The 13,668-nt window shown below is 28.2% G+C and overlaps 1 protein-coding gene across 1 annotated transcript; it reads right to left on the reverse strand.

Annotated features, from left to right (window-relative positions):
• Positions 1-9,243: 9,243 nt before the first annotated feature.
• LOC108456202 (transcription repressor OFP12) lies at positions 9,244-10,337 on the reverse strand. The gene has a single exon (XM_017754798.2). It carries the CDS (start codon positions 10,154-10,156, stop codon positions 9,527-9,529), a length of 630 nt encoding a protein of 209 aa, XP_017610287.1. The 5' UTR covers positions 10,157-10,337; the 3' UTR covers positions 9,244-9,526.
• Positions 10,338-13,668: the final 3,331 nt, after the last annotated feature.

A 13,668-nucleotide genomic window follows, 5' to 3' on the forward strand; every position in this document is an offset into this window, starting at 1 on the left:
TGCAAAACTTGCATTCTAGAAGTTTTAGTATGAAATTATTTTGGAATATTAATTAGAGATCTTAAATGGTAATTTGACCAATTTTAAGTTCATGGACAAAATTAGGACATGGAAGAAATTTTTGAAAGTTTAGTAAGGAGGGCATTTTGGTCATTTGGTTATTAACATTAATAAAAGGTAAAAAAGATGATAAAATTGTATCATCTTCTTCAAGTTACCAGCAGAACCTTACCTCTCTCCATAGCTGGGGTTTCTTCAACTTTCAAGCTTCATAGTTAGTGATTCCAAGCCCGCTTTTAATGATCTTTACGTTTTGAAGTCCCTAGCTCGATAAAGCTTATGCTAGCAATAATTTAAGTTAGGAATCAAATTTGGAAAAATACCCATAGGTGAAATTTGTGTATTTTGATGTTTTATGATGGAATATGAGGTTTTAAATTATGTTAGACAACTTGTGCTACTTGGTTTTAAGTGAAAACGAGTAAAAGACTTAATCGGTAAAATACCTAATAGTCATAAGTACATGTTAGTGTGTGAATTTGATGTTGCCATAGAAGGAAAAATGATCAGCATGTCATAAACCATAAGAAAATAGGATGAAGTTTAATTTACGAGCCTTGGGGCAAAAGTGCAAATATGTGAAAGTTTAGGGGCAAAAATGTAATTTTTCCAAAGTTTGAGTAAAGGGTTGTTTTGATAAATGTTGATATTAAATAAGCTAAATTTGCTATTATAGATCAAGAAGAGCGAAATTCAAGAGTAGATCGGGGAAAAGAAAAAGTAAAGGACTAAATTGTAAAGTTTAGTCACATTTTGTATCGAGGTAAGTTTACAGTAAATAAATGCAATATTCTTTTATTTTACATTATTATTGTCAATTTCAGCATTTATATATTATGTTATGAAAATATTTAAAGTCGAATTTAAGGTGAAGTGACAGAGGAAAAGTGTTAGAAAGCCGGTTGAACCCTAGGAATGTTAGGATATTAGGGTTGACAGACGTAATGAAATGAGCCATGTAAGTCCATATTAGAAATATGGCTTTGGAGACAGGATTGAGCCATGTAAGTCCATATTATATATGGCATTGGAGACAGAATAATTCATGTAAGTCCATGTCAAAGACATGGCATTGGCGAGATATTGATAGACAGAACGGCCCTAGTATCCTTAGTATTCGAGTGGTTCAACGGGTCAGGATACGAGTTAAATTACAGTGAATTAACAGCAAAGGAAAAGTAGATTATACTTATGAAAAGGAAAGGTCGTAAGAAAGAAGGTAAGGAATAAAGAAGAAGATAGAAATTGAGAAGTAAAGAAATTTATGATGTTAGATGATATTATGCATAATTATCCATTATGTTGAATGTTGTGATTTATTTACTTGTAAGCTTACTAAGCCTAGTGCTTAATCTCTTTATTTTCTTCTTCTTATAGTACTTATCTAGTCACTCGGGGATCAAAGGAAATGTCGGAGGCCGATCGCACTATCAAAGAAGTAACTCGGTATAATTAGACGTTTTGTTTTGTGTATGGCATGTATAGAAACTTAGCCACTTTTGGTATAATATGAACAATGAATGATGTGTAAATACTTGCTAGTGATTAGCTAATAAAAATGGCCGATGATATGCATGTTTATTAATATGTATGATTGAATGGTGATTATCACATGAAAATTATGAAAAATGTGAAAGTAATCTAAAAACAGATTCAAGTAACAGCAATGACGTAACTTTGAAAAATCACTAAAAATTGTATAAACATAGTTTGAAGATGAATAATATATGAAATTAAAGCTTGTTATGTCTATTTTCTTATGGGATAAGAAAAATAGGTAAAGGTATTATATTTCATGATATATCTGAGTTTTAGTGAAACAAGGTCAGAGCGATTTCTAGAACCCCTGTTTCAAATTTGGAAATTCACCATAAATTGTAAAAAACTAATTAGAAGGTATAATTTATATGGTTATAATCCTTGTTGAGTCTAGTTTTAAGAGAAACAAACGGCTTAGTGATATGAATTTTTTTACAGGAAGAAACATGGTTCGTAGTAACAAGAGGTTAGTGCAGTCGAGTTTTGAAACAGGGGAAACTTTAACTAATAAACTGTACTAATTGGCTAAGTCAAAAATTCTAGAAAAAAATTAGTAGATATATATATGAGTCTAGTTTCATGAAAAATTTACGGATCTTAATTTCGAGTTTTGAAACTCGAGAAATGAATTTTTAAGTAACCATGACACAGAAAAATAGTTTATTCTAAAAATTAAAATAAGTGATTTAGAGTTGTTTAAAAGGTAAGATAAGTTTAGTAACACCTCAAGCTTGACTCCGGTGATGGTTTCGGGCGTGGGGACGTTACAGCTGGTCTGGTGGTTAAATGGAGTATTAGTATGCTTGAGGTGTTGTGTTTGAATCATTGCATGGGCGAAAAAGTTTATTTTTGCTCGACTCGGTGGCTAAGAATTTGATGTAACCGGGATTCTGAGTAGTTGTGTGTAGTGGGGATAGTGGGAGAAGATTAAGGGGTTGGGTGGCATATTAGATTTTGAATTGTTTCAAATAGTTTTCCCCTTTCGAAATTTTCTGCCAATTCTTCATTTTTTTCCCCTTTCTTGCTGCCAAATTTTGCTTCTTCCTCCCATGTCCTTGTCGTTTCTTTTCTTTTGTTTCCCTGTTGCAATTGTTCTTCGGTTGTGCAACCTACGGTTCAGTCTGCTCGGTAAGTGATAATGGTGCTTTAAATTTAGGTATTTAAGTTATTAATTGGGGAACCTTGGTGTAACTGTGTTGACAGCCGAAAATCTGGCGTGAGGGGCTGTGCTGGTGCCGAGTTATAGAGGGAAGCGTCCATAGTTCGTAAGGTTCTGCAGTGCTCATGGTGACTTTAGCTTTAGACCGAAACCAGGTGTGTACCCGAAAACGCAGAAAACGAGAAATGACAAAAGCCGAAAAATGAATCTGTCGATGCCACGCGGGTGTGTGGTTGCCAGTGTGGTAGGCCGTGTGATAGTACACGGGCGTGTGATCGACGAGTCAGGCTGTGCATGCAAGACACGGGCGTAAGACATGATCGTGTATGGTCGGTGAGGCCGTGTGCGACACATGGGCTCGACCTATTGGGCCGTTTAGGCCACGTGGGCGTGTGAGCCCATTTTTTTGAAATGATCTGTAAGGTTGCACGAGTCGTCCAAGTCGACTGTGGACCTACCGTAGGGTCGGTAAGCGCTACTTAGACCCCTCATTGAGTATTCTGGCTGTCTGATCTCTGTATCGAGTATGAACTGAGATATCTAAACTGAATGTATGATCTGATAAATTGCATATTAGCACGTCATTTTTGTATGTTGCATTGCATCGGGGCTAGGATGATGTTATTGGGAGGAAGTATTCTGAAAGTCTCTTAAGCCTAATATCTAGCAGCTCAGCTGCAATTATGTGATTATGTGTCGCATTTCGGTACAGCATGGTGTGTAGGGATGGGTGGGTCGATTTTATCCCCACATGGTGTGTAGGGTTGGACGGAGATTGTGTGTAGAGGCTGGTGGGTAGGATTCTGATATTCTGTCTGCATACTGTATCTGACATAGGCTAAGGCCCTAAGTTGTATCTGATTCTGTATCTGATGGGCTAAGGCCCTAACTGATTCTGTAAAGGGCTCCAGCTCTGACTGTTTATTTATGGCACCCGATGTGTATTCTGTGTGTGTGATTTCTGTGGGGATTACACACTGAGTTTGGAAAAACTCACCCTTTTCTGTTTAATTTGTGTAGGAAATCCCCGGGCTTGACGGATTGGTACAGCGGAGGGCTTAGGCGGTGACCACCACTACCAAACTTCTTATTTACGGTTTTTGCAGTTACATCGATGAATTTTGGGACTATTTGGTTTTTAATTTGGGATTTTGAAATGTTGATTATGGATTTATAAACCGCAACGTAACAAAGTACCGTTTTCCTAAAATAAACCAAGGTTTTTTGTAAATAATAATGGTTTCGAAAATTATTGGGTTTCGAAAGCTTACGCGTAAAAGAAATGTTTTAAAGCAAATTAATTAGTCCACGTTTTCCTGTACTAAGTAATAGATAATAACTGGAATGGTGTTAAGGTCAATGCGTTTTCAAAAAAATAAAAATACTCTCACGTAATATAGCCAGATTCGGTCATAACATCCAGGCCGAGTTTAGGGTGTTATATACAATATCTTTTAAGAGAATTGTATATTTTAATTTTTTAAAGAGTTGATTGATGTCCAATGAGAAAGCAAAGGTTGTATGGTCAATGAGCAGTGAATCATATCACTTGGGAAGGTCTAGGAAGATAGATATATTGCCAAATCCAAACTCCATTATATATATATAATATATGATATGAAATGTCGATATCATGCATTAGGGTGAAGACAATAGCAAATGGATTTAAAATTTTGGCGTGCAATGGAAATGTGCAGTGTTCAATGTCATATGCAATTACAAGAAGCCAATGGCCTATTCAAATACAATTCCATGAAAAACGAAATGTCACTCCAAATCCAACAAAACCATGAAAATAAAAATTACTCAATTCCCGAGGAACTAAATTCCAAAAATCACCATTGATATAGTAACTTAGTTAACTCTCCATATGCGTACAATTTTGACAGAATCCTCTGCTCTGCTCTGCACTGCACATTTTTCTTCCGTTTCTTCTTTTCTTTTCCTTTTTTTATGTTTTCAAAGAAATTAAAAACTTCGACCCCTGCTAATTAATTATTCATGTTATATAAATTTGTTATATTTTTATATATTTAATTTAATTTTAAAAAATTAATATATTATTCGTGTCTATTTTATAATTTATAGAAATAATTTTTCAAAATTTATAATTATTCCTTTCAACAACGTTTAAAGATTCTGTCGTTATTATTATTGATTATACTATCATCAAACTTACATCTAATAGATTCTTTTAGGACCTAAAAAACATAATCTGAATTTTAATAAAAAATCTCTATAATACTCTTTCCCGTAATTCTGTTCATCATTAGTGATTTTAAACCTAAAAAACTTTGGGACTACATCATGTGGAAGTGGGGTTTGGTGGAGCCGTTTAAAAGATCTGTAGGACGAAGAAATCAGTTTAGAGAGCTGATCTCTTCCTACCTGACTCTAGTGTTTCAGTTCTCTCTGGCATATTACTCCCTCTCACACTCAAATTTATTTTTATTAATCCAATCTCTAACTCATTTAAAAAAATTACTTTACATTTAAAAAAAATTATATTAACTGATTAACTCTTAACTCGATTAGGATCAATATTATTATTAGTGCGGGAGGATGTGGGTTCAATTATGCTGAAGCGCATTATCCTCCTATTCAAAAATTGGAGAGGGGTTATGAGTAATTCTAGGCATTGTATCAAATAAGAACCACAATGAGATTAATATTAAAAAAATTATATTATTTGAAGGCACTTTAATCTTTTTATTTTTAACAAAAATCAATAAAAATGAGAATTTGAATTCACGTCAATTAGATTAATAAAACATTAATTTACCACTCAATCAAAATTTCATTTTAATATACACAATTTATTATATCCATTAGTTGTATCTATCTATCTATATTAATAATGTTGTTAATTCAATTGAGTCACAATTCAACTCGATACCAATTCACGATTGATGACAAACACCACGACAACCAATTGAAGTGCATTTAGTATTGCTAATATGTTATATTTATGTGTTTAAATTTCGTTTTACTCACAATTTAATTAATTTTTATTTTAAAAGTGTACATATTTCATGCGTTATTATGATTAATTAATTTCATACCATATGTTTTATTATTTATTATATATTATTTTTAAACATATATATGTATTTTAGATGCGACAAAATTTTTAATATATGTTAACTACCTATTCTTTAATTTAATATTTACAAAAAATGAAATTGAGTTGAGGCAGTATCATTTAAAAAAGAAAAAGAAAAAGAGTATTTATTATTAGGGTTTTCAGATAGGTTAATTTCAAATCAAATAAAATTTGAAAATACCCTAATTAAAAAAATCAAATTGATTCTATTCAATGAATTATAAAAGTTGAAGCAACTCTCAAGACCAAAAAATTGTCATTAATCTAGTGGTAAAATCAAGTCGGAATTTTTAGAAAATTAAAGTGTAATTTTATTAATGTATTGTTTTATAATTGTATACTTTGTAAAGGATTTATATTAAAATTTCACCAATTTTTGAGGAGTCAAGATTTGTTTGCCCTTCTAACACCGTCTTTTAATATTTTTAAAATCGGATCAATAATGAAATCGATTTGATCAATTTAATAAAAAAAATTATAAAATTAAAAATTTAATTCAATCAGTTCGTATTAATAGGTTCAATACTCTTCTCTAAATCAATATCTTAATTAACTCTTGATCTAATCTTTTGATCCAATCCGGTTTAAACAATTTTGCTATACCTAATTGAAACAATGTGCAGACAAAGTAAGCCAAAAACAATATTAAAATTGTTTTATTGAAGCCTATACCTTGAAAGCCAAAAACAAGATTATGATTCTCCACACCTTTGCTTCTTTAATTGGGATTTACTCGCCATTATTATACCTAAATATAACCCTAAACCCTACATTTGGCCTCATATTATTAATCTAATCTTGGTTAATCCATGTTCCTCACTTAAAATAAGTTGTTGTTGTGTTTCCAAATAAAGATGGTTGTCTATTTGTCTTAATATAAAACAAAGTTGCACAATGTTGACATTGGGTTTTGGGGATTACTTTTTTTCATTCCACCAAATGTCTATATGTGACTTCAAAAAAAAAAAAAAAAAAATGGGGTCTTAAATTATTTTATTAGTGGAAACACTTAAGACAAATGGTCTGGTTTTAACCTTACCTAAACCAACTAACTTTAGGGATTTTGTTAATTAATTAAAAAGGTGAAAAAATAATATTATTAATTCATTCTTTTATTTCTTTTTTACTTGAAGTTGTTAGCATATCTCTTTGGATCCTATTAGTTTGCCTCCCTTTTGAGTCTTATAAGCACTTATAAAATATGTAAAGAGCAAACCAGACTCTCAATTTTCTCAATATTCTTCATCTTTCTTCCTCCATGCAATTTTTAGGGCTATTTTCAATTAATATTATTAAAAATATTGTATAATCCCTTTAGCGGCTATCTAGTCTACAATTTGCATTGGATATGTATAATTTAAACCAACTTGTTTTAAAAGATAAAAATATATTTAAAGACTAATTTATAATATATATATATATATATATATATATATAAACCACAAATTTAGAAAACCTTTGAACTAATCAGAATATTATTTATTTTTATCATATTATTAAATTTATATTTGAAAATAATTATAATATTTAATTTAGAATTATTAATTTAAAAATCAAAGTAAATTGTATAATTATATATTTTTTGCTATTTTTTAAAAAACTATTACTTAAATAGAACTATAAACATAAAATTTTTACAGGAAAATAGTTTTGGTAATTATAATTAGTTAAAATATTTTGACTAAAAAAAGTTGCGATGATTTTATTGATATAAAATAGAGTTATTACTTGAATAGAATCTTAATCATATTGATTATAATTAATTAATTAATATTAGAGTTAATGATGTTAATTAGTTATTATTTTGAATAATATTACTTTACATTAATTACATAAAGTAAATATATATTATATGTTGAATGATTTAAATTTTTTATTGCAATATTTGAATTGATAAATTAGAATATTTGAATTATATTAATAATTTAAATAAAATACTATTTTACATTAATTGTTGTAATTAAAATATAATATTTGAACAATTAATTGAATATTAAATGTGTAAATGTAGGATTAGAAGCTAGTATGGAAGATGGTTGATATATAAGAAGCTATTTTTAAAAGTGTAAAAGTATTATAGAGGTATTTATATTAGAAGTCGATTTTATTTTGTTCCATCTACTAAAAAATGGATAAATTAGTCCTTACATGTTAAAAATTCCATTAATTTCTATTGTTAAAAACTAATCCATGTATGTCATCATTAGGTAAATGTGGCATGCCACGTGTAACTATTTAATTATTCCGTCAATTTTTAACAGTAGAAATTGATGAAATTTTAACAAAAATACCAATTTACTATATGATTTAATATACAAGGGCTATTTTACTTATTTTTAAGTAAAAGAGGTAAAATGCAATATGAATTTTAATATATATAAGTGCCTCCGTATAACTTTTACATGTTAGAAGTGATTGTACCAATCAATTATAATTAAATTATAGCATCGTTAAAACCACCTTTTATTGTTCAATTTATGATTTTTATCATTATAGTATACTCAATTTCCAAAAATATTGTGTGAAATAGTTATGACACGTCAACATACATATAAGTCATGAAATAATTTGAATGAAAGTGATAAATAATTACATGGCATAAAATCACGAGGTTCAAGTATTTTTTTAATGAAAAATTAATTAGAAATAATTATTTTAATAACCATAAATTTAATGACATGTAAGAGAATTTTAATTTCTATTTTTTTTAAATTCATATTAGTTGAGCAAGGAATTTTTATACATAAATTCAATAATAGGATGATGGAAATGACAATTTTGGCACCTACTTCTTCTACTATGTGATTGCAATTAACATGGCTAACCCTTTGAACAAGAATATCATTTTCATTTATAAATTTTGTTTTTAACTTTATTTTTGATTTACTGGACATATTATTTCTGCACCCCAAAGATTGTCATTGAATAATACAAACATGCTTAGAATTGGGACTTTCAATTATTACAATGGCATCAACTACATGGACCCGACATGTAGCAGCTAACTTGTCCAAAATATTAACACAATAAAAAGAGCCAACCTCGTGATTTTGTATGCAAAATTTTCTCATCAATGGACCACACAAAAACAACAATTATAAACCAACTCTGTCTCACCATTTTCACAACACTTAACAAGGAAAAAAATGGTTAAAATGTGTAGTTTTCAAAATTTAAGAATTTTATTTTGATTTCAAAATTCAAGTTTAACCATTAATACTATTATTATTTTTAGTTAAACTTGTTGTTTTGACATTTTAAAATAAAAATACTCATTTAGTAACAATATAATAAAAATATTTCATAATAAACTTGAATTTAACAAAAAAAACAGTGATAATAGTTCAATCTTAATTTTAAAATTTAAAAATAAAAGACTAAATTTATGACATTAAAGTATAGAGACTGAATTTTTAATTTTCAAGGAGTACACATACTTGTAGCATATTTTAACCAAAAAAAAATTACACCATTTAAGTACAAAACATTTATATATATATGTAACATAGCCAAATGACAGTGGCTCGAGACATCAACATCCCATGCAACAAAAGTCCAAAAAAGAACAAAAACAACCGCCAATATCTTTCATTTTTTTTTCCTTCTAAATTATTAACTATTTTTACTAGGAATTAATGAAAAGGATAAAAAAAAAAAAAAGAGAATCACCGGCGGTGGTTTTCGGGTGTATCGGATTCCGGCGACGATGAGAGCAGACAAACAATGATATCAGCAAAAGCACTAACGATGAACTTGTGGGTGTTTTTGGGGTTTAAAGTAAGGTAACAAATGAGTAGTTCATGCAGGAAGTCCCAGTCTTTGTTCACATCAGTTAAGTTCCTCGCTTCGATCATTTCTTGCATTGAAAACCTAAAATCTTTGTATGGGTCCGGCGAGTATTTCTTGACAGCAACGCCACCGTCCATGGGCGGTGGTTGAGGCGGTGTTTCGGTTGTCGTCTCGTTGTTAGGTTCAGCTTCGGGCCTTGTATCGGGTGACTCGATGATGGAGTTAGAACGACCTGGAGAAGAGAAGAAGAAACGGTGGGAAGCGTATACGGTGGCGAAATCAGGTGTGGCGTCGGCGTCGGAGTCGGAATCTGTGGTGAGAATGGAAGGTGTTAAAAGGGAAGTGGAGGCTGATGATGTTGAAAGGTCGTAAAGGGAGTTAAAGTTCTTGGGAAACGATGAAGGATCTTGTTTTATTGATGATGATGGGAGTAAGATTGAAGATTCGTCCATTGATTTAAGATTTGTGAAGCAGAGATGAAACATTTTCAAGAACATATTCGACATTTTTCTTTTTGTTGTTGTAAGAAAAAGGGAGAGTGGGAGAGAATTTGAAGATGATTGAAAAAGAGCTCTGAAAGTGGTGGCGATGTGGGGGTTTTATCGGCTGAAAAAAAACACAAGCCTGAGCTGCTTAAGAAAAATAGATTAGAAAAGTAGTGTATGGTCTGAATCATTTGCATCCGTATGGGTTATTAAACTCGATTTCATTGGTGTTAGTTCAATTTTTTAGATTAAAACTTAAAATTTTACTATATTTGTATTACTATTTATTATTTTGAGCTTTTTTGCAGTTAGGGATGAATTTAAATTTTTTTAAACAATTATAGTAACCGAATTATAATTTTTAAAATTTAAAAATATTTTTATCATATATTAATCTATAATTTTATCATTTTAATATATATATATTTTTTGTTTGAGGGTCAAAATATAAAAAAATACAATTTTTCATTTTTTAGGCTAGCACCTACATGCTCCCGTTTGCATTTTCTCCAACTATTTGCTCTTGAGAATGCGCATCTTACCACAACATGCACACGTATTAATAATTAAATTTTTTATTATATATTAGAAACTAATAAATAGATTTAAATTAATGAAAATAAATTTATTTTAAAAATTGCCGATTTAATTCAGTTAGTATCGATATTATTGTTAATATAATAAGATATAAGTTTAAATGTATTAAAATATATTCATTTTCCAATTTAATGATTGATAAAGAATTATAAATAATTCTAAATATTATATTAAAATTAAAACATTATATAATATCCATAATTTTTTTCAACATCCATTACCTTAAAATGGGGCTAAGGCCTAAAGGGCAACAAAATTTTCTTTTTTACCTTTTTTATGTTTGGAGTTAAGTAATATTTAGTTTTTATTTTTTTATTTTGATCTTTAATTTTTTGTTTACATTTGTTTCGAAATATGATAATTTATTTCACTTTGATCATAAATTTAAATTTCATTATATTATGATAATATGGTGTAATTTTAAAATTAAATTGAAAAAAATGTCAAATTCGAAAATTAATGTGAAACAAAAGATAAGGATAAAATAGGAAAAAGTTATCGAACTCAGTCTCTTATTTTGCATGCCAAATGTTATAAATTGACAAAAAGGGCCTACCTCCCTCCATTATTATTTTTTCGATCATTTATATTTTAATACATGCTTTTGTAATATCTGATATTTATAAAAAAAGTGTAGAATTAATTAACATTTTTTATCATGCATTAAGTTAAAAAATATTCTTAAATTTGTAGTTAAATAATTATTAAACCCAAAAAGAAAAAGGAAATCACTCTCACTTCCACCTCCACATGATTTTTCTGCACTCAATTAGATCCTTTTTATGTACTTTTTGTGAGGGATTCAGCTTTATTGGACACCCAAAGATTGAAGCCTATGCATAATACTAACAAAATACATGGGCCTGGAAATGATTTCCTTCTGTACCTTGGGGTTTCACTTTCCTACCCATTTTACAAGCTAACTGCAAGTCAATGCACAATGTTGGCTTCTAGATTAATGGGTAGAACCAAGCATGAATACATGAATTTTGTGTATATCCGTTTATTTATTTTTAAGTTTACTTTGTATTTTGTCTATTATTTTAAAATTGTATACATGTAAGGTTGTTTAAAATTGTATTTGTTTAATCGATTGAGTCTTAATTTAATTGATATTGACATTGTTGTTAGTGCAAAAGGATGTGGGTTCGAATACATTAAAGCACATTATTTTCCTATTTAAAAGTTGGGAGGGGCTATGAGTAATTTTAAACATTGTATCAAAAAAAGCAGATATAATAGTAACTTATTAAGATTAATGTTAAAAAAATGTATTAACAATTGTATCATAAATAAATAAAGGGTAAGCTACATTAGTAGTCACTTAACTTTTTTCTTTTTCTTTTTTGATTACCCAGTTATGAGAAGTTGCAAAATGATCACTCAACTATCAGTAAATTTATTTTTTGGTCACCTAACTGTCTAGGATTTTTTGGTGTCTCCATTTTTATATTAGACTGTAAATGACTAAAAAAAGATAAAATTGAATTGTTGGATGACTATTTTGTGACTTTTTATAATTGAATGATAAAAAAGAAAAAAAATTGCGTGAATAGCAACATTTTCTTTTTGTTGGATCTAAAAGCATTTTTAAAGTTTTTAGATGGAATAGGGTTAATTTAGTATTTTTTTATTATGATTGAAAAATATTGTGAAAAAAGTGTAGTTTCTAAATTATAAGTATTTAGTGTTGTTGTTAGAAGTGCTATAAGAAATTAAATGTACATTTTAGACATGATGTTAAAAAGTAAAAATAAATTAATTTAAATAATATTTAAATTCATTACGACATGTAAAATATAATATTTAAATATTTTTAAGAAATCAATATAAATTATTCGTAAAATTAAATTAAAACAACATACAAATACAAAACTTACAAATTCAAATATATACTATATTTAAAAAAATAGATGAAAAATGGTAAATTTAGTGTTACTGTTTCGGTTGAAAAATATTTTTGAAATTTTTTTTAAAATTGTTGTAAAACTGAAGTTTCAAAATTCTAGCTACTATGCTAAAAGGAATCTCTAGTTTCTAGTTCCTAATATTATCGTATATGAACTATATAATTTTTTAAATACTTTTAAGTGAGTAATATAAATTTATTGTAAAATTTAATTTGAATATATAAACTATTAAATATTTAAAACAAAATAAAAAAATCAATTATAAACTTAATAGAAACATTAAATATATATTTAGTGTTTGCAATTTAAAGTAAATTAAGTACAGTACAAAGTTTTATAAATAAAAGCCAAAAACAGTTTATGTATGCTTGGTTGAGTAATAAATGAAATAGGGGAGAGAGAGTGAAAAATAAAAGAAAAAAATGATCAATTTTCATTTCGGTATATATAATATATATATATATATATATATATATATATATAAGAGATATATTAATTCAAAATCTTTTAATTTTTCCATTTTTCCAATTTTTTCATTGTATCAAACAAATTCTTTTAATTTTTCCATTTTTCCAATTTTTTTCATTTTTCCCTACCAAATATGCCAATAAAAATTCATTATTTCATTTTTTATTTACTATTTTGTTGATTTTTTTCTTTTCATTTTCTCACTCTACCAATTAAAGTATTAACTATTTTTTATTTAGGTTGAAAATTTAATTTGAAAAGCCAATTTGAATAAAGAATTGATTAAAAAATGAAAAATTATTTAGTAAGTGGTGATAAAAGTTTAATTTCATAAGTAAAATTGAAATTTTGACATGTGTTTTTAAATTATATTTAATTTTTTAAAATAAATAAAAAAATATATAGTAATATTCCAACCTCACTTATAATTATTAGTTTGCTATTACAATAAATAGAATAACGTGAAAATAAAAACATTTAAATATATTTTTCTTTCAATTTAAAAGTCGAAAGTTATACATAAAAATAAAATCGTATAAAAATCATATCAATTTATTA

This window comes from Gossypium arboreum, chromosome 9, assembly GCF_025698485.1.
Source record: "Gossypium arboreum isolate Shixiya-1 chromosome 9, ASM2569848v2, whole genome shotgun sequence".
In the NCBI taxonomy this organism is placed as follows: domain Eukaryota; kingdom Viridiplantae; phylum Streptophyta; class Magnoliopsida; order Malvales; family Malvaceae; genus Gossypium; species Gossypium arboreum.

Excerpts from the sequence above, each read along its gene's own strand:
- LOC108456202 (XM_017754798.2), bottom strand. The coding sequence starts at position 10,156 with ATGTCGAATATGTTCTTGAAAATGTTTCATCTCTGCTTCACAAATCTT.